The sequence below is a fragment of the Cavia porcellus genome, unplaced genomic scaffold (genome assembly GCF_034190915.1).
Source record: "Cavia porcellus strain 051 isolate PalLab524CR breed Dunkin Hartley unplaced genomic scaffold, mCavPor4.1 scaffold_5, whole genome shotgun sequence".
In the NCBI taxonomy this organism is placed as follows: domain Eukaryota; kingdom Metazoa; phylum Chordata; class Mammalia; order Rodentia; family Caviidae; genus Cavia; species Cavia porcellus.
This window is the reverse complement of record NW_026947488.1, coordinates 59,839,580-59,861,129: the sequence shown is the minus strand read 5'-3', so window position 1 is coordinate 59,861,129 and position 21,550 is coordinate 59,839,580. Positions and strand designations below refer to the sequence as shown.

Sequence of the window (21,550 nt, the reverse complement as noted above, 5' to 3'; positions counted from 1 at the left end):
TGAGTCAGGATCTCCCTCAGTTGCCCTGGCTGGATTCAAACTCAGCCTCCCAGAGTGCTGGAATGATAGATATATGCCTATATTCCCAGCCCAATTCACTGTGACTAAATAATTAAAGTCTTTGTCTAAGCATAGAGGTAGACCTTGGTTTGCCAAATTCCAAGACAAAACTGAAGATTGATTAGTTCAGAATCCAGAGATCCTTGAAGCCCATGTTATTCGATTGGGGTAAGATGGAGAAGCTAGTATGCTGAGAAAAACCTGGAAGCAGAGAGTCCAGGTGTGTGAGCTACAAAAGAAGAGACAACTTTGGCTGCAGTATATTTGGGAATCACAAGAAAAGAGGAAGAGGTGGGGCCAGAGTGTGGGCTGCAGTCTGGGGGTCTGTCCTTTGTCCTGGAGGAGCAATTGGAGGCAGGATTTGGGCAGATGGAACAATGCTATCTCAGGAGCCTGAGTCTTCTGCCTTGCTCTCCTTTCCTGATATATCCAAATGCCCTCACCTCCCTCACCTTCCCCACATCTCCCTCTCCATTCAAGAATAGGACATGGCAAAGGGATGCAGCTGGTCCACTGAGACCAGAGGTGGGAATAGAGTGGGAAATGAGACGAGTATCTTATCTTTCTGCTCTCAAAGACCCAAGAGCTGGACTGTTGCACCAACAGTCAGAGGTGGAGCACCTGAGAAGTGGGTCCAGGTGAACTGAAGCACCTATCTCTACCAGCGGTAGCATCTCCCACAGCACTCAAGCTGATCTTCATTTCAGAATTTCTCCCCTACTCCAAGCCTGCCAAAGCAGTGTTCTCAGTGTGATTTTGGAGGCATCTGTCAAGGTATGTCAATGCTCTCGATTGTCAAGATTAGGAAGTAAGTACCACTGGCATCCAGTAGATAGATTCCAGGAATACTGCTAAATATCCTGCAATGCACAGGACAGTGTCCTACAAAGAACCATCTACCCACAATGCCAGCAGTGCTGAGGATGAGAAGCAAGCCCTAGTCTGGAGATCTAAGTTTCAAGCAGAGCAGAAAGGCAAGAGCCCTCCCACTGTCTTCCTGGCCCTCTTTCCAGGACATCCTAGGTCAGCACCCTCTCCAGAGACACCTTTGGGAAAGGGCCGTACAGTCAGTGAGTTCCTACAGGTGACACTTTCCAGCATGAGAGTGAGGGGGTGAGGACAGGAAAGTCACCCGTAAGGCAAGGAGACTTCAGTCTCCACCCCCTCTGTATTTATACCCCTTCAGCAACAAGGAGCACCAAGCAAAGCTGCTGGTATTTTTTGTGTCTCAAGAACTTGTCTCCTAAAGAGGAGTCAAATGAGCCTGTCACTATTTAGTAAGGAGAACTCTGGGGTCTTAGCAATCTAAGACACCAAGAAGTTTATACCATTCACAGTTCTTATTCCCCCAAGTTTTCAGCCATGTGTGTATTTGGGGGTATGTGTGTGTGTGTGTATGTGTGTGTAAGAGAGAGAGAGAGAGAGACAGAAAGAGAGTATGTGTGTGTGTCTGAGACAAAGAGAAGAGAGAGAGAGAGAGAGAGAGAGAGAGAGAGAGAGAGAGAGAGTCCACACATATACAAACAGGACTCACTTTAGCAGGAGAAACCCTGGCTCAGAAGTCACCCATGTCCACCTGTCCATCCATAGTTCAACTCCCCAGCAACTCCAGGGCCACATCATGAGAAGCCAATGACAGATGCCCAGTAGGCAAGCCCAGTTCAAGTGCTACAGTGAACTGCAGTGTTTGCACAGACCAAACTGAGCCATAGGCATTGGGGTAAGACCTTCAGAACCAGGTGTGGCTGTGTGCCCTGACCCCAGCTCCATCACTGACCTGTCTCTCCACCTGTCTCTTTCCTTACTCTTGGAATGAAATAATGACAGCTCACATTTGGAGACCACTTACCGCGTGCCAGGCACCTAACATGCATGTCATTCTCACAGTAGCCCTGTGAGAATTTTTATTACCCCAAAGATATGGGTGAGAAAATGGAGGGGAAATGGCTGGTCCCAGGTCACATGGTCAGCAAACAGAGGGGCTGGTACTCAACACAGCCTGTGCAATACAGGCTATTCCAAGGACAATTCTAGAGGTGCCAGGGAGGTCAATATCCCAGAGCAGGGAAGGGATCCAGTGCACAGGGCTCCATGTGGGTGGTATTTACTAATGGTGGAAATTCAAATTACAGAGATCATCGCCCACCTGGTGGACCCACACTGTCAAAGGCTAGCGGGCATATGCCCATGTAAACACGCCTTAGAACTACAGCCAAATGCCCCGCTACTGTTGGCTGGGTAGGCCGGCCCTGCTAAAAATAGAGAGCGCTCAGGTCCAGCTCCCAGACAGCAGCAGGCAGCTCCCAGCCTCCCCCTCCTCTCTCCCTCCTCCCTTGCTGTTCGGGGAAAGAACCCTGCTTCTAGAAGAAATTGAGATTTCCAGAAGATTGCTAGCTTGATACCCATCGGGCATGACCCAAGTTCTGAAAGCGTCATAACTGGGGTGGGTCCTGACCCCAGAACCCCAGCCAGCTCTCTCCTCCAGAGCCCACCCAGGGAATGAGTGCAACTGAGGCCAAAGCTTGGTCAACGTCTGCACAACTTGTGGGTCAATCTGGAGCCCTTTGCTGTCTTTCTTGTCCTGAACAGAAGCCCAATGTTGGCAGCGCTGCCCAATATAGAATGCCCAAAGTTGGCATTCTATATTGGCCACTGACTTCAATCCTGGAGGTCAGCTGGAGATCTGGGGACGCGCCACCACAGATGATGGGGATGAGGCAGCACCCAGAGCGAGGAGAAGCACCGTAGAGCCCAGGACTTGCATGGGGCCAGAGGCCAGGGCTCAGGGAGAGAGGTCAGGACCGGCCTCTGCAGGCTGCAGAGCGCGGCCTCGGCGCAGGTCAGGGCTCCGGCCGGCCGGGGATTTCCTTTCAAAGGTGACTTAGAGCCGCTCCATTAGGATAGCGCCCTCCCGGGAGGGCCCTAATGGCGAGTTTGGCAGAGTCAGCGAAACGCGGCGCCCAGCGGCTCGGGCGGCGGGGGAGCGCCCTCTCCCGCGCCCTCTCCCTCTCCCGCGCCAGGCCGGGCAGCGGCGCGCGCGGGGCCATTTGCAGCACAGGCAGCCTCACGAGCAGCCGCGGCGACCCGGCCGGGAGGGCGGCGGCATCATGGAGCTGAAGAAGGAGAGCAACGCTGTGGCCATCGACATGCTGCTGATCGTGCACCCCGAGAAGCTGCGCGCCGCACAGGGCACGCGCTCGGACCCACCGGCGGAGCCTGACGCGCGCCTGCAGCGCGGAGGAGGTAACGCGCGCTGGGTCGGTCCCGGGACCCCGGGGCACCTCGACCTCCTTAGCCCAGGCCCCGCCCGCCGGGGGGCGCCACATGTGCCCCTGCACCAGGTCAGCGATCCCAGCCCTCTCTCCCACTGCTGCCTGTGCCTACGCGCGTGGCAACAGCGTCTCGCGGCAACGCGTAGACCAGATTGTCCCAGATTGACTCCTGGTGCGGCCTGAGGATACTTCCGTCCGTCCCTCGGAGTGCCCTGTTTTCTCCCAGCCTCTCCCTGAAGGGTGCAGACCAGGGTTGAAAAATGCCCTGGAGATGGGTCTCCTGCCCAGGCTGACCCCTGAGTATCAGTAGCCTGCTCTGCCGCCCAGCTCCCTGAGACTCAGGTGTGCTGGGGGGAGCCTGTGCACAGACCGACCCGTGGTGGCCTTGCACAACAGAAATACAGTTTCCCTTTTCTGGAGCCTCTCCTCCAGCCTCCCGCAGACAAAATGCATGGGAGGGGTAAAAGGACTCAGGTTTGGGTGGCTTGGAGTTTGAAATCTGCACTGAGTTCTTGAGCTTATTTGATCTTACTTGTCCAGCTCACGTCCTGGGAAGCGAAACTGGTAAAATAGCGACCGGATATAGGGGAGTAGTGGAAGACGGGACTCAGGCCTCTACTCTTCAAATATACACGGTGAACAGAGTAGAAATGGTTGATGATGGAGCTTAGAGAAGTCTGGGACTGGTGGGAGGACATGCTCCTTCTTCAGCAATGAGGCTTAATAACCCCTGCTGAAAACGACTTCTGCCCACTGCCTCTCCTCCTGCTCTAGAGCTCCTTGAAGGTTCTGCTGCTGTTCTGTCCCTGGCTTTTTTTGTCGGGGGTCTGGGGACATTCACAAAGAGCATCTGTGTGGAACATCCACTAAGTAAGGTTCTGAGGGTGCTCGCCCCAACTCCTGCACAAGCTGGGGCTGCCCTACAGCTCTTGGGGAGCTCTTGGGAATGCTGTCAGGGGAAGGAAATAGCTTGGAGAATGTTGACAAGTGGGCCGGTCTTTGGAGGAATTTGGGGGTCAGGAGTTGTTTAGGTTAGTTGGTTCTTTAGTTCCTTGGAGTAGTTGTAACGAGGAAATCAGAGGTCATGAATTTCTTGATAGAAATGAAACTGTTTCTACTACCTGCACCCAATCCAGAAGATTCCCCTTGCGTGCCAGATGAGGCCAAGTTCAAGGTCAGCCCAAGAGTTCCCCACCTCTGAGTCCCCTCTGACCGCATCTGCCCTAAGAACTCTGACATTAGAGAGAGCAGAGAATGCAAAGGAGGAGTCCGTTCCATCCTGAGGACACAACTTACGACCCCCCAACACCGAGACTCCAGACCGACACACTCATCTCCACCATGACTCAGTGGAGGAGACACCTACCTGCCCTTACTTGATAGGAGCTGTTACATTTCTACAAATATTTTCCTATTGGAGGTGTCTCAAAGATGTGTCACCTATTCACAATCAGATACTTTTTCACTGGTGCAAAGAGGAAAAGTGCATGTCCTCTAATGGCTGCTGGGCAGTGAGGTCCTGAGACCCCAGGCTAAGCCTGCTTGGAGGTCCACTCCTCAGGACACAACCTTGGAAGAGAAAACACTGAACCAGGATAGCTTGTTTGAAGGTCTCCCATGGAGGCATAAAATCCCAAACAAATCCCTGCCTGTTCCTAGATATCTTTTTCTATGTGTTGTTTCCATAATAGGGAGCAGGTCTTCTTTGGCTCTGCAAAGGAGAGAGAAAAGCTCAGTTTCTCTCACAAAGCACACTGTGGTCTTGCAGCAGAAACGGTTCAAAGGACTAAAAGGGCAAGAAATCAAGGAAAGGACAGTCAGGCTGGTCACCAGGGATTTGGGCTGCAAGGTTATCTTTCCTTTCCTCTGTGGCTAGCATTTTTCCAGCTATTTTCTTAAAAAACATACTTTGGAGAAAAGAATTTCTATCTTCATGCAGCAAAAGAGAAAGAAGCCAAAAGCTGCATGCACCAAATCTCTAGGTTTTATCCCCCAAATTTGTGGGACTTGTCCATTCTACTGGATGACTGTATCCGCCAGGGTTTCAAGTGGAAAGCTGTGGCAGCCTCGCAGGCCACCACAGTGGACCACACTCATTCCACACCAGAGACTCACTTTTATTGCAGTGGCGCTTGCTGCCAAAACATAGGTCAGTTCATTCAAGAACTCAGGCTTATAGTTACTGCTTCTAGCTGCTGCTCCCATTGCATCCTCATCAGACTTGGATACAGGTGCATTGGTTGGCCGTGATCTAGCTGCAAGGGAGGCCAGGAGAGCAGGCAACTGCCACCTTCCCCACCTGTTGGGATACGCAGGCTTTACCCCCACCCCACCCCACTCCACATCAACTCTGTGGAGGAAGGAGAGGTTGGGATTGGGCATAGGGTGCCACACAGCTAGAAATAGGCAGGAAAGTGGATATAGAATATCTCCTAAAATAGTAGCTTTGAATTTGTCGAATCAAGATATGAGAGCAGAAAATGGGCATCCATATTGCAAATATTCTCTCAGGATAATTCTGACCATCAATCTCGCCACCTTTGAAAACTACTGTTTTAACTTTTTTAAAAGATATTTTAAGTTTTGAGAGTTGCATTCTTGTTCCAAAAAAAACATCCCATTCAAGGGCAGCTTCCTTTGACTCCCAAGAAAGGCAAGTTCCACCAGTCCTGCTTCAACTCAGACAAGAGCAGCTGATGCATGGCTCACTTGCCCTGTGTCTCCTATCACAGAGAACCTCACACCAACCATCCTTGCCTTTCACAGGACTCCAGGGTGTTGGAAATGGGATCCAGAAATGGCAGAAATTAGAAGGAAATGACCTGCATGGTAAATTCTCTTTTTCTTTCTATTGTGTTTTCAACTTTGGGTTTCAATATATTGAGAAATAACTGAGGGCTTTCAGCTCTGAAGCCCCCTACCACCTCTTGGTAGCTGTCTGTCCTCTTTCTTTTCCATCTTTTCTCCCCAAATAAACTTTTGTTAAATGAAAGAGAAAGAGAGAGAGAGAGAGAGAGAGAGAGAGAGAGAGAGAGAGAGAGAACTAGGTTGCATTCATTTAAAGACTAATCCTAGACACTTAACCTCTGATCAAAAGGTTGCTGCTTGGACTCAACCAGGCCCCGCAGCCCTTTCCAGGGCTACTGTGACCTGGAAATTTTCCCTGGTGTCAGGGACACTACTGTCCCAGAGGCTGTTGCTGACTATAGCAGGCCTTACGCTGTTCCCTACAGATGTTCATTCAGCCTGCCTTTCTTGGCAGTGTACCTGACAGACGCATGAACATTCCAGTAAGAAGCAGATCTCCACTCCCCCAGCAGACTCCCACCAAGTGAGCCCCAGAATCCAACACTGGATTATCAAATCCAGTCTCCACTCCCCCAGCAGACTCCCACCAAGTGAGCCCCAGAATCCAACACTGGATTATCAAATCCAGTCTGAGGGTGCCATCCTCCAGGACCCTCAACAAATGGAAAATCTGCCATCCTTTCAACAGTAACAAAAGAAAGGATGAGTTTCAAAAGTAAATTCATTCATTCTTTCAGCAAATACCTTTAGTGCTTTCTTTGTACCAGGCACAATTTTAAATGTTGGAGATGAAAAAGGGAACAAGACAGTCAAGATCCCTGTTCTGGTACTACATTAAGAGGAGTGTAATTGTAACAATATTCCCATCAGTAGAGTTTCAAGGTTCTGGTAGGGAGGAGCTCTCCTGTGTCCTCTATCCTGATCACAAATAGGATTCAATTTTTAGACAAGTCAACTCTACCTTACAAGAGACCACTCCTCTCTGTCCTGGCTAACGGGTATGTGGGGGCACTGGCTTACCTACCTGGACTCAGACAGAAACATAATTAGCATAGCTGCTGTGGGCTAGTGAGAATTATAATAAGAATCAGACTTCCACAAACCAGGCAGCCACAGAAATAGCCATGCATGACATTCCAGCTAGACCAGTGTGTGTGTAGGTGAGTGAGTAAACCAAGCCACTGGTAGGCACGAAGAAACACTGTCTCCTTATTTATGGTAGTTCTCTCCTACCTGCCTGAGCCATCTGACAGTCATCTTCAGGCTCTCAGGGAAGTACTGAAATATATTGCATTCACTCTATTTTTTCCATCTTCTAGGTCCCTGATTTGGGGAGGAGGGAAGGTTAGTGGGAGGATATTTAAAAAAAAACACTAAGTGAAGCAATAACTATTACAAATTCAGTACAAGACTCTCATAAAAGACATAAGTGTGTTTTAGTATGATGTGTCAGTCTATAAAGAGGATGATTCAAATAGTTCTTGCTAAACCACCCCAAACACTGAAAGTTTAGTGCAAATGTAGGTTTGGGGAGAGGCTCTACAGAGGTCTTCAATTCAGAAAAGATGGTTCTGCTATTCTACCAATATATGTGGTTTACAATAAAATTTTATTTTTTAAATGATATGCTTTATGCATGCATAAATTAGAATTTTTCTGATGCTAAGATGCAGGCGACAGGTATGGAAGCTGACATGTTCTCATACTTGCCTTGTTTGTACCCAGGGTACCTAGTGCTTGTAACCAGCAGTTTTCAGTCCTAGCAACTGGATGGCTTTCATCTCAGAAGGAAGCAGCTGATGGCTTGTGCTGGTAGTGTGTGCGCAAATGTAGCTGAGTATGGCACAGGTCCACAGGGGCACATTTTCCCCCTGTTGCTGCCCTGTGCTCTCCCGAGGCTTGGGTGTGGGTGGAGGAGAGGGACTGGAATGCTCCAAACTTTTGGAAGCAGCAGGTGTTTGGGCTGAGTTGCCCCTCCCCGCCCAGCTAGCCCAGCAACGGGCTTCCCCTGTGGTGATTGGCTGCTTTCCTTGGTCCTGGCCAAAGTCTGCCTAGCAGCACGAGGTCTGATGCCCTACAGCTAGAGGGAAACCAATTGTGCAGCCCTGACTATAAATACCCTGCAGAAGCTATGCCAGCCAATCACCCTCCTTGAGGATTCCCTTTACGGATCCTGTTTCCTCTTGGAGATGGGGCCAGCTGTGCCCACAGGAGGCAGCCTCCTGTCCTCGCCTGAGTCTGACCTGGGGCTCCAGCCCAACATGCCACATCACGCTGCATTAGCACACAGAGTAGATCTGGCCTCACCAACTAGAGGCCTCAGGGGCCTTCCTGGATCTATCCTGGGAGGTTGGACAGGCACCTTTCTCAGGGCAAGACTCAGGATGGGTCACAAGTCCAATCCAACTCAATCCCCCACCACACACCCTGGCTGGCTTCTGCTTGGGCCCAGGCACAGGAATCACTGAGTTGCTGATCCTATTGCCTGAACATAGGGACTCATTGGAATAGAACCTGTTTAGGCCAGTGCCCCAAGGCCAGTGCCCCAAAGCCATACTAGTGCCCAGGCTGAGGCACTGGCCTTAGTGGTCATTTCTGGTGGCAGACTCCTTGCAGGGCAGCAGGAGGCCAAAGGGACACAGGCGAGGTTGGTAGCAGTAGCAGAACCTAGTGCTGTCATATCTGGGCCTTCCTGAGCCCCTCTTCTGTGACCTCTCTGAAACAGGAATTCAAGGGCAGCCTCAATCAGACCGTGTTATAGCCCTACCAACATCTATCAAGAAGGAATGAGGTTAAGCTCCTGTGTCTTATAAAGAGGAAGAGAAGCATATGGTTTCCCCTCAGTGATTTATGGCAGGAGCCAGACATCTCTCTATAACAGCCTGATCCTCGAGGCTCTGAGAATAGCTCTATGTCCCAAAGACAGAACTATTCATGGTAGGGGGTAACAATTTGGATATGATGGGTATCCCACAGTATTTGTGAAACTGAACCAAAGTGTATACTCTCCCGAAGTCAAGGCTGGAGTAGGAAGCAAACCCCCACCACCCTACCACCCTGTCCCCATACTTTTCAGAGGGAAGCAGGAGGCTGAGCTAGGAAACTTAGGGTAGCTTCCTCCATGGAAAGATATGAAGATAGAGAGGCATGTGTATGGGGAAGAATGCTTCAGACACCAGAGTTAGGACTTCCAGTCCACAGATCTTGGGAGGCGTCACCAGCTTCTCCTGTAAAGCCCAGCCTGTGCTGGCTGCTGTTGGGTGGGATATAGGGGTATGTACACACAGGCTTACTCATGAAAATGAGTAACTGAGCTGGTTTTCAGGGTATTATATGGCAGTCATGTGCACACAGGTGTGTACGTGGCTATGCACATGTTTAGGCCAGGCCTGTGCATGTGCTCAGCCCCTGCCAGTCTGCCTTTCTTACAGCTCCCTTCTCCGCTCAGGGAAAATTCCACCATGGTCCCAATGGTCACTGCAAGCCTCTCTGTCTTCCTTAAATAGGAAACCTGGCAGAGAAGCAGCACCCTCAGCAGCCCCAGGTCTTCACTTCCTACGACAACCAAGGTAAGTGATTCTCTGCTAACTGTGACCTCTCCTGTGGCTGTGTGCCTGGGCCACCAGCCCAGCCAAAGACAGCCCAGGGTGCGGAGCTCAGGCTGCGAGGAGCAGATCCTCATGTCCCGTGGAGGGTGGAATATTCTTTTTCTCTCCCTGTATGCCAGAGCAAGCAATGAACTGCTCTGTGGTCCAAATCTGCCTTTCACTTGCCTCGAGAAATGAAAACCTTGACCCGTGGAGCCCCAACATCATCATCATCGCTATCGTTGTCATCACTATACTTAATATTTATTGAGTGCTAACTATGTGCCAAGTGTTCCGCAAGCCGTTTACACATTTATTCTCGTGTACATTAAGCTTCATAGCAATCCTGTTTGGTAGGCACTCTCACTGTCCTTATTTCATAAGTAAGTAAACTGAGGCTTGGAAATGCTGTCATGTATCCAAGGATCACATGGCCAACAAGAGTCAGCTGGCACTCTGATCCCTCTCCCAGAAAGGCCTCAGATATTAATCTCTTCCTGCCTTGGCTTCTGCAGCTGCCCTGGAAACCAGTCTCCCCCTGCTGGCTCATGGTGTCCAGGTCCTCCTTTATCCTGAGTCACAGCAGGTCCTTGGCCTTGCCTCTGGAGACTGTGCCTTCCCAGGGCATTCCACCCACATCGGAGTTTGCTGCAGCAAGGCACAGTGATAGGCCCTTCCTAACTGTGAAGGTTAGGGGAGGACTAGCCACGGTGTCACCAGACTGACTGCAGTTACTGGATCTGCAAACATGACACTACTGCAGGGGAGGACCAGTTAGAGACTCATCATGTTGCATTATGCATCCATAATTAAAATACTTTGTATTCCAGAGACTCTGACCTAGTGTCTGAGGGCTATCCTAGGCCCAGCCATAAAAATTACCATCATTGGGGCTGGGGATTTAGCTCAGCGGCATAAGCACCTGCCTTGCAAGCAGGCAGTCGTGAGTTCGATCCCTGGTACCGATAAAAACAAAAAAGGCAAAAAAAAAAAAAAAAAAAATTACCATCATTACTCTCAGTGCTGATGTCCTAACCTGCAAGAAGTCATCTGATTAAATCAAGGGGCAGTAGTATGACCCTCCAGAAGCAGAAGGCTTTGGGGATTCACACCCACTGGAAGAATTGTTCTCCGAAATGTTGTGACCCACTGGCAGGTAGTGAGAAAGGACCAAGCCGCCCAGGGAGCCATCTCTCCCGGTCTTTCTGCATCAATATCCCTTGAGGCTACAATTCTTGGGAATAGAGCTCCAGCACAGGTGAGACCACTCACCTCAGAGATCCCTTGCTAAAGGGGGTGGATTAGCAACCACTTATCCCACTTATGAACAAAACAAGAAAGCCCCTGCCCTTGGGGACTTGGTGTCAAAGTGAGAAGAGGCAGATACTCCTAACAAGGAAAATACAACGACTCAGATAAGGCTGAAGGAGATAATAAAGCAGGAACAATGATAGGGCATGTGGGAGTTGTGTGCCGAGTTGTGTATTGGATTCTACAGTTGCTATGGTAAATTTCTCCAAACTTCATGGCTTCAAATAATACAGACTTACCCTCTTATACTTCAGAACCCAGAAACGTCTGAGTATGTATCAAAGTATCAGCAGCACTGGTTCTTTTTAGAGACTTTAACAGAGAATCCATCCCTTGCCTCTTTTTGCTTCTACTGGCTACTAGAATCTCTTTATTTATGGCTGTTGTTACAGCCTCCACTTCCATGATGACACTGCCTTCTCTCCTTTCATGTAGTCAGATCTCCCTCTGACTCCCTCTTATAAGGATATATGTGGTTACATTTAGGCCCCTACAAGGTAATTCAAAATAATCTCACCATCTTCAAATCCTTAATGTAGCCCTATATGAAAGGTGCTCCTTGCTATATAAGGTAACTCTCACAGGTTCCAGGGATTCTGACATGAGTACACTCAAAAGCCATTGTTCAGCCAATCATGAGGCTAAAATTGAGCCGGCTGGGGGTATAACTCAGTGGCTGAACACTTGCTTAGCATACATGAGGCTCTGGGTTTGATGAGTGAAAGAGAGAGAAGAAAAACCTCATTGAGGAGGTGTCATCTGAGCAAGAAAGAAAATGTGGGGAAGAGAAACCATGAGAATATCCAAGTAGAGCTTTCAGCAGAAGCAACAAGAAGTGTGAGGGCCCAGGCAAGAGTGTGGAGTGCGTCTGACATGTTCAGGGAGCAGGTGGCTCTGTCAGGAAGGGGCAGGAAGGATGTACACAGGGTGGGGATAAACATGAGTCATCTGAAAGGGCATGGGGCAGGATTTTCAGGGTCTAAGAGCTCCCCTCAGCGTCCTAGCAGTAAATGTGGCAGCATGCTACAAATATAGCATGCTAATTAATACCTAAGTCAGTGATGCCAAGTGTCTAGTATGAGCTCCATGGCTCCTGAATACCCATATCTATCCATACATGCATGTGAACTCACATACACTCATACTTGAGTGCACACACTGTGTGCGCACACGTGCACACACACACACACACACACACACACACACACACACACACACACACGCCTGACAGTCTTTGTTAATTGATCAGTGCTCCAGGCAGCCACTTCCAATCAGTTAGAGTTAATTAACAATGGGAAACCTGTTTGCCATCCCTGCATTAGCTATTCTGAGCAAATTAGACCTTTAGACAAATCCTGATTGAAACCTGAAGAGATCCAGAGAGAACATGCCAGGTGGGAGAAATCACCCGCAAGGCAAAGGCAGGCCAAAGGCAGTACACCAAACAGCATTTGGGCTTGCCAAGTGTGTTCCTGCTGCTAAGAGGGCAAAGAAAAAGGCAGGAAGCAGGGAGGATTTCGGAGAAGCATCTGGGAGCCGCTTCATGGGGCAGTAAGGATCCTTCACGTGCTTTTACTAAGACAGCCAAAGCTGCAGCTTCAGAAATGCTATCTGGATGACAATTGTAGAGAGAGGGAGAGATAACATGAGAGAGGCCAGCCTGGCCACCTTATGTTTGGTGATGGTTAATGATCAACATCAGTGCAATGGTGTCCACTTGTACCCATGGTTTAGATCTGACTATGAAGTTTGCTCCAATTGATGGCTTTCTACAATTGGAGGTTGGTTAAATTGACATTTTTTTCTTAAACTGAGAGTTTTATTTGGTGTAATAATGTCACGGTCAGAACACTCTGTCCACTTATGAAGCATCCTTGTGAAGGCTATTCACCCTTGAGACAGCACGCTCATCCCAAACCCAGTTCTGAGAGCCAGAGGAACCTCCCAGAAGTTCCTTCATGCCTCTGTGAAGGAGCAGAACTTATACTACACGGAGGGCAGGCAGGCCAGAGCCTTCTTCGTTTCCTCGAGGCACCATTGAGCTCTGGAGAAGGACCAGTAAGTGAGTCTCCAGAGAGCTTGGACATTAGTGCCTGTCCAAGAAGGAAGGAGAACTGCAAAAAAGAGAAGGAAGTAGTGTTGAGCATATTAGGTCTTCAGACAAATCCTGATTGAAATTCAAAGAGATCTGGGGAAGGTGTGTTAATGAACAGTGGGACATGCAATCTGTTTCCCAGGGCATTACCAAGGCTGCATTTTTCAGCTTGATCATTCTTTGGCAGAGAGACATGGCTGAATTGGGAATGGATGGAAGTACCTGGATGTGATGAGAACTTTGGGAGAGAGCTTTGTTGTCAAACCCTCATCAATGATATGTTTGCTTTCGCAGCTCCCCTAAACCTCTAGCGATTGTTCCAATACAGCATTTTCCAAATTGTGTTCGACAACACAATATTAGGTCAAACAGAGTTTTTACTTCAAAACGTCTCGGAACACCTGTAGGAATAGAGAGTGGGCCTGTTTCTCCATTCATCTTTCACAAGCCATCCTGTAGCCACTTACCACTTAGTACTCACTTTGAAAAGTATCTCAGAGTGTTCTGGGTGGAGAAAGTGAAAGGCCTATGCCTCGTGGGTATGGCTGCTTGGGTAGCATCGCCTGATCAAAGGCCCAGAACTGAACTTCATTTGTGAAATAGTGCCATTACTATGAAATCACACGACTGAATTTCTTTGACAGTGAATACACTAGAAACTGCACTTCAAAAAATGAGTGTTAATTCCAGCACTGGAAGGCTGAGGTGGGAGGATATCAAGTTAAAGTCCAGCCTCAGATGACTAAGGGAAAACTCTATCTCAAAAGAAAAAGAAAAACACCAAGGGTTGGAATGTAAAAAGGCAAATCCCTTCAAAGCAAGACTGTCTACTTTTGTGTTTGTTAATTGCTTTGAGACTTGGCCTTTTTGGTGTGCAGAGTAAGTGTATGGAGCTACACAAGAAAATCAGTATTGTTTTTCTGCAAAAAGTAACTATAACACATTTAGCAGACAAAGTGTTAATAAAAGCAGCTTTTACAAAATCACTAAGGAAAAAGTAATCAATCAATAGGCAAATTGTCAATTTGCAAAATAGGAATTTAAATGGCAAAGAAATATAGGAAAACAATATTGCACTAAAAATTAAATACTTGAAAACAAAGAGATATCGTTGTTCATTGATGAAAATGTAAAATGTCGATAAAAGCAAATGTCAGTATCCGGAACCTCTTTTTGCCTTATGCACCGTCAGAAAACTCATCTGCAGGAAACAGTGCGCGTTCACTCAGCGTGTAAGCCCGCGGGTTGCAGGTTGCGTTGTTCTCCTATGAGCCTTACCCAGCTGGTTGCAGCACTTGGCTGGGCTTGCGCATGTGTCGGTGTCAGCTGCTGAGCTGGCTGGAGACCAGCTGGTCCTGGAAAGCCTCACCTGAAAGGCTGTGCTGTGCTCTGCGTGGTGTCTCATCCACAGCCAGGCCCACCCACGGGGCAGTTGTGGCGGGGATCTCAAGAATGAGGGCCAGAGCCGCAGCATCTCCTGACAGCAAGGCTCAGAACGTATACAGCAGCCCTTCTGCCACATGCTAATTGGCCAAACTCAGTCACAAATGCAGTGTAAATTCAAGGAGTGAAACAGAAGGCCTTTCACTGGGAAGAAGGACAAAGTACTGTGGCCAATTTTGCAATCACCCAGAATAAGAATGAGGAAAATAGGATTTTCTTGCACTGTTGTTGGTAGGACCATAAATCAATAAAATGGCTCCGGAGAAAGTTTGCCAACATTTTATAAGCCCCTGAAAAAAACTTTCATGTTCTTTCATACATTTTTATTCATTCGAAGAATTGAAAAGTGTTAAATATACCCTTATCCGAGACAGTTATTAGACAAGAGGAAAGGAATAAAGGAGAAGGGGGAGGAGTGTAACCGAGGGTAATGGGGAATGGATATGATCCAAATGTTATATGCAGGCATGAGAATTCCTCGAGAAAACTCATTATTGTGTAAAATTAAGGCACTATTTAAAATACATTTTAAGTTTTTAAGAATAAAATTTTTTAAATTTCAGAAAAAGGGAAAAATGTTTTCTGTATCAGACTGTTCATCACATTGTTTATAATAACAGAATATTTGGGAAAAGCAAAATACCTCACGAAACAGACTGTGTAAATGAATCACAAAAATCCATTGTAGAGTATTATCATCCACTTACTGACATATGGCTATATTCACCAATATTTGAAGACATAAATAAGGAAAGCAGATTACAAATAGTATATTTACTACAATCTTACTTTTAGGTTTTTAAATGTAGAAATTAAGTCTGAAATGATTTTTACCCCCCTTTGTATCTTTCTGCACCATACAAACTTTTGTTTTAATTCTGTTTGGGATTTTTGTCTTGGTATGGTTAATATTTTTTTAATTAACATTCAAAAATTTAATTTTTGTGTACTCTTGAATTTTAACACATGCAAAGGTTTATATAAACATCTCTGTACTCAGGACATAGAACAGCACTACTTCCCCAAAATCCCCTGGTCCAGATCTTATCTTCCTGTTACTTTGAAAAGCTCCTTTGTGCTGTTTAGAAGCATTTCTTAGTATCGCTGTAGCACCAAATGTTTATCCAGTCTTTTGCTGAAGGACTTTAATTTGTTTCCAGATTAGGGTAGTATGAGCAGCACCACAAAAACATTTATGTACAGGTTTTCATATGAACAGAACTTTAATTTCTCTGGATTAAATGCCCAAGTATACAGTTGTTGGGTTTTTTGTTTTGTTTTGGTTTGTTTGTTGTTATTGTTGTTTTGGTAAGTACATGTTTTGTCTTATAAGAAACTACCAACCAGGTACGTGTATTGCCAGCTCCTCTAGAAGCTGTGGCAGGAGGATCACAAATCCATGAATTCCAGACCAGCCTGGAAAACACAGTAAGACCCATCGAAAGAAAGAGAGAGAGAGAGAGAGAGAGAGAGAGAGAGAGAGAGAGAGAAAAACATACCAAAAAACTGCCCAACTATTTTCCAGAGTAGTTGTTCTGTTTTATAATCCCACCAGGAATATATGAGATCCAGTTTCTCTGTATTTGTTTCAGCATATGATATTATCATTATTTTTAAATTATAGTAATTGCTCTTCTAATAAATGTAATATCCCATTGTGGTTTTCAATTTGGTTTTTTCCTAATGGCTAATGATGCCGGATATCTTTTCAAGGGCTTATTTTCCATCTGAAATCTCTTTTGTAGTGAAATATATGTTCCTTTGCCCTTCCCAGTCATTGCCTTTGCATGTTTGTAAAAATTTAATTTTCCATAATCATGTCGGTCAGTCCCACTGATTTATGTTTTCTGGCCTCTTGCCAGTATCACATGGCTGTAATTAGTGTAGTTTTAATAATCCATCTTAAGGCCAGGTTGTGGCAATATTCCTTTTGTTTTTAGTTTGTATTCTAGTTGTTGTGCCTTACCATCTAAATTTTAAAGTCACATTGTCTCTATCTATAAAATTCCTCTAAAGAGTTTGATTGAAATTGCATTACATTACATTTATAGATCAATTTGAACATAACTTGCAACCTGACAATATTGAATCTTTCAAATCATAAACATGGTATGACTCCTCCATTTATTTAAATTCTATTTAATTTTTTGGTGCTATTTTATAGCTTTCAGAATACAATTACCGCATATCTTTGGGGATTTTATCTGTTTTGTATTTATATCTAAGTAGTTCTATTTTTGAGGTATGGGAAATGGTAATTTTAATTTATCTTCCAGTTTTGATTGCTGATTTAGCGATAACTGATTCCATGTGTTAACCCTAAATCCTGCGACCATGCTAGATTCACTTACTAGTTTGAGCAGTCTTTTCTTGTAAATTACTTGACATTTTTTATGTAGACAGATATAGCACCTATGAAAAAGGACAATAGGCCTTTTATTTCTCTTGTCTTAGTGCACTGGGAAATACTTCTAGTTTCAATGTTATTAGGACCAGTGAAAGGAAACATCACTGACTTTTTCACAGTATTAGGGAGAAAATATATTCTTTTTCCTCATTTAAAATGCTGTAAACTATATACTTTTTGTAGATACCCTTTTTCACATTAAGAAAATTCTCTTCTATCCCTGGTTTGCTATTAGGATTGTTCATGAATGGGTGTTAAAATTTGTCAAATATGTCTTTCTAAATCAGCTGATAGTCTTCCTCAGTTTTTCTTTAGCCTGTTAATATAGTGAATAGCATTTATTAATTTTCAGACATTAAACCTGCTTGCACTCCCAGACTAAACCACACAAGTTGTGGTATATTACTCTTTTACTCTACAGCTGGCGATCCTTTTTGTGTTTGCGTTTGTAGGGGATACTGATTTGTAGTGTGGTTTTCTTAGGCTGTCTTTGGTTTTGCAGATTAGTAATGGTCTCGTAACATGAGTTCCGAACTGTTCATTTGCCTACTTTCTGAATGATGTTGTGAAGAATTGGTGCTATTCCTTTCTAAATGTCTGCTACAATTTACTAGTGAGACCATCTGAGCCTGGCATTTTTTAGAAATTTTAAAGAATTTTAAAAATAGATATACAAATATTCAGTCTCTCTATTTCTTGAATGAATCTTCTGTGATAGTTTGGAACTTTCAAGAAATTGGTCCATTTCCTCTAACTTGTGTAATTCATGTGTATAAGGGTTTTTTTTAAGTATTTTTTAATTACTTTAGAAGACACAGGGGATTGTGGTGATGTCCCCCCACTGCATCCTGATAGTAATGTCTTGACTCCTGGTTTGTGTCATAACTTTGTTTCTTAGCTGAAGGTTTATCAATTTCACTGATATTTTCAAAGAAGTAGATTTTGGTGGTATTTTTTGTTTTGGTTTGGTTTGGTTTGGTTTGATTTTTTGTGCCAGTGATTGAACTCACAACCTGCAACTTATCAAGCAGGCACTTGTGCTGCTGAGCTAAATCCCCAGGTCATTTATTCTTTATTGTTTTATCTTAATTTCACTGATTTATTCTCATATTTATATCATTTCTTTACTTTGACTTGCCCTGGATTTTATTTTCTATTATTTCTCTATCTTATTAAGTTGGAAGCTTAGATGAATAACCTGAGATCTTTCTTCTTTTCTGATGTGAAAATTTAATGCTACAGACTTCCCTTGAAATATTTCTTCATAGCACACATTTTGATATGCTGCGTTTTCATTTTTACTGAGTTTAAAATGTTTTCTAATTTCTCCCAAAGACTTCCTCTTTGGAAGAATTATTTGGAAGTGTGTACTTAATCACCAAGTGTTTGAAAATTTTTCAGTTACTGTTTTTAGCTTCTAGTATAATTGTATTATGTCAGGGACCAGCTTTATATCATGCTGGTTCTTTTAAAGTGGTTTAAAGTTTGTTTTATGACATAGGATACAGCTGGTCTTGGATATTCTACAGGCACTTGAAATGCGTTTGTATTCTCCTGTCATTTCATGAGGTATTCTCCAAATAGTAAATAAATCCTCTTAATCAATGGTATTATTCACTTATTGTGTATATTTGCTAATTTTCTATTAAATCTCTCAATTAACAGTACTTAATAGAGGTTGTGCTAAGCTCTTCAACTGGGATTTTAGATTTATGCATTTCTCCTTCAGTTCTTTTTTTCTGTGGTTTTCTATCTTATTGGTACATTTTAGATATACATAACGATCACATTCATCATAGAAAACTTGTACCTGTACATGATATATCTTCCTTCTTTTTTTCTCATTCCTCTCCCCTCCCTTGAACTCCCTTCCCCTCATTTACAAAAGGTTGTTTCCATTTTTCCTCTATGCTTTTATTTTCTTGACTTTCCTTTCCCCCTCCACCTTCCCTTGTTCTCCTTCTCATATGAAAATTTTCTTCCCATTTCCCAATATCTGTTATACATTTTGGTCCTTTCTTACACTTTCGATTTCTCACAGCAGAGAAGCCATGCAGTGTTTAAACATGGATGTCCAATTTATTTCACCTAAGAGTAGAGTCTCAAGGTGCATCCACTCACCTAGAAATGTCTCGGGCTTATTCTTTATCATCAAATCATACTCCATTGTATTTTTTTAAAGCATCTTCATGATCTACTCATCGGTTGATGGGCATTTGGGTTGTTTCCAAGATTTAGCTGCTATCTGTGCTGGTATAAACATGGGGTGCATGTATATTTCTGTGGTATGATGATTTTAATTCTTCTGGGAAAGTACACAGAAAGAGAAGAGTTGAGTCAAATGGTACCTATAGTCCTAGTTTTTAAAGAAATCTCCACATTGATTTCCACAATGGTTGCACCTGTTTCCTCCCTCCCGCAGTGGAGAAGGCTTGTTACTTTTTCTCCACAGCCCCGCCAGCATTTGTTATTTGTTGTTTTCCTGATAATTTCCATTCTTTCTGGAGTGAGATGGAATCTCAGCATTGAATTAATTGGCATCTCTCCAATGACTCAGTTTCTTTGCTCATTACTTCATATTTTCGCATTTATTTCAAAATTATTTGCCCTCACTTTTTGGAGCATGGCTATGGTGTTTATCTTAAAGTCATCCTCTGCCTTTGTGTCTTTGCAGGACTGGCATCTGCTGATGATTACCTTTTCCTTTTGCAAGTGATTTTCCTGGGTCTTTTGTGGAGTAGTTTGGGATTGTAGCCTGTGCCACGCTGTACAAATCTACCTGCATGGGCGCCACCCAGTGGCCAGACTCAGATTGGGCCATTGGTCTTGCCAAGTCTTTATGAAAGACTGTGATATGATGTTTAAGACAACATCTGGGGGGCTGGGGATTTAGCTCAGCGGCATAAGCGCCTGCCTTGCAAGCAGGCAGTCGTGAGTTCGATCCCTGGTACCGATAAAAACGAAAAAGACAAAAAAAAAAAAAAAAGACAACATCTGTGCATGCCGAGCTCAGAGGTGACCACAGAGTTCATCTACTGCTTTGAGGAATTGCCCTCTACTGTCCCTTCCTCTTTATGGCCCACTTTCTGGTCCTCTGACCAAAAAACTAACAGCTTTGGTTTCTTTATTCTGCCGTGTACTTCCTCTCTCTGTATTTGCATTTGGGACCACTCAGCAGAAAGCAGACAGAGATAAGACAATGAGTGTTTGCCTCTGCACTCTTGGAATCATAGCACTTCTGATTGGAGGAAAAGCCTTAGCTAGCAGCCTGACCAGCAGCATCACTGCTACCGACAGAATTGCCTGGGTGCAGAGTCAGAAAACAAGAGGAAAACACAATATCAGGGATCCCTCTTTTCCCTCAAACCGCCCCCATTTCACTCCCCATGGAGAGATCTCTTGAGCGCTTCTCTGCTGCAGCCATTTCGTACTTCTGGGTTGGGAGAGGCCTTTGCATCCAGTCTAGCTGAAGCCAGAAAAGGAAAGAGAAGGCCAGTTTGGTAATGCTTTAAATCCTGGTCTCCTTCCACTGTTTTCCGTCTACTGCTGCAAATAATCTTCCCTGTCATTCTGCCCAGGATGGATAGTTTCATTCAGGGAGACAAGCGCAATGTCCTGACTCCACCTGCTTTGTTGTTATTTCAGTTATTTGGGGAAAAAAAAGAAAAGAATTACTTGTATATTCAAAAGAAATCTCTAAAATGAATGAGTTCCTGGCAGCCTGGCTGAGATAGCATGTTCTCTCTCTCTCTCTCTCTCTCTCTCTCTCTCTCTGTCTGTCTGTCTGTCTGTCTGTCTCTGCAGGGACGCAGCTGACCGTGGAGGTCCACCCTCGAGATGCCATGCCCCAGTTTCTCAAGAAGTTCTCCTTGGCTAAACGTATGTATGCACAGCGCAGCTCGTGGCGGAGGGGCTGGCAGGGAAGATTGGAGGAAGCAGGGTGGGCCAGCCTTCAGCCTGGGGAAAGAGAAAGATTAGCCTGGCCCTGCAAACTTGGAAAAAGCAGCTTTGTATTGGGGGACTCTCCACACCCAGGCTCTGCTGCTCTGCATCTCTGAAATTAGGCCTGGGTGACACAGGTAGATGAGGGTCCATTTTGACCCCAGAGTGGTGCTGATGTTTTTAGACACCATGTGTTGATTGTGTAAGAAGAGTGTGGACAATGCTAAGGCATTTCCATTCATTGATTTTATCATCAATATTATTATTATTATAACAGTATTATTGTCACCTTTTTTTTAGATCAGCAAAGTGAGGTTCAGAAAAGCAGAGTATTAGCTCAAGCTACCCACCTAGGAGGTGGATCAGAACTCTGATCCAACCCTGAAGCCACCGGGCTTAGCCATGGTACTTGGCTGATTCCGCACACAGCACAAGCCAGGCCGTCGGCCCTCCTGCAGTGCCTTGCAGAGCTTGGCCCTGAGTGTATCCATCTCATGACTAAACAGGCAACTCCAGGGGAACGCAGACCAGGGAATAAAGGCTAGCTACTCTTTTCAGCCTTCTTCATCCCATCAAAGGTGGGGGTAGTAACAAAACCCCACTGTTTCTCAGAGTGGTCTGTGTG

At 45.3% G+C, this 21,550-nt stretch overlaps 1 protein-coding gene across 1 annotated transcript in view; it reads left to right on the top strand.

The window, feature by feature from the left end:
* The first annotated feature begins 2,378 nt into the window (after window positions 1-2,378).
* Ky (kyphoscoliosis peptidase) overlaps window positions 2,379-21,550 on the top strand; it is a 42,556-nt gene continuing 23,384 nt past the window's right edge. The window contains exons 1-4 of the mRNA XM_003476502.4: window positions 2,379-3,303; window positions 6,099-6,161; window positions 9,647-9,709; window positions 20,788-20,862. Coding sequence (XP_003476550.1) covers window positions 3,168-3,303; window positions 6,099-6,161; window positions 9,647-9,709; window positions 20,788-20,862 — 337 coding nt within the window. The 5' untranslated portion in view covers window positions 2,379-3,167. The remainder of the gene's footprint in view (window positions 3,304-6,098; window positions 6,162-9,646; window positions 9,710-20,787; window positions 20,863-21,550) is intronic.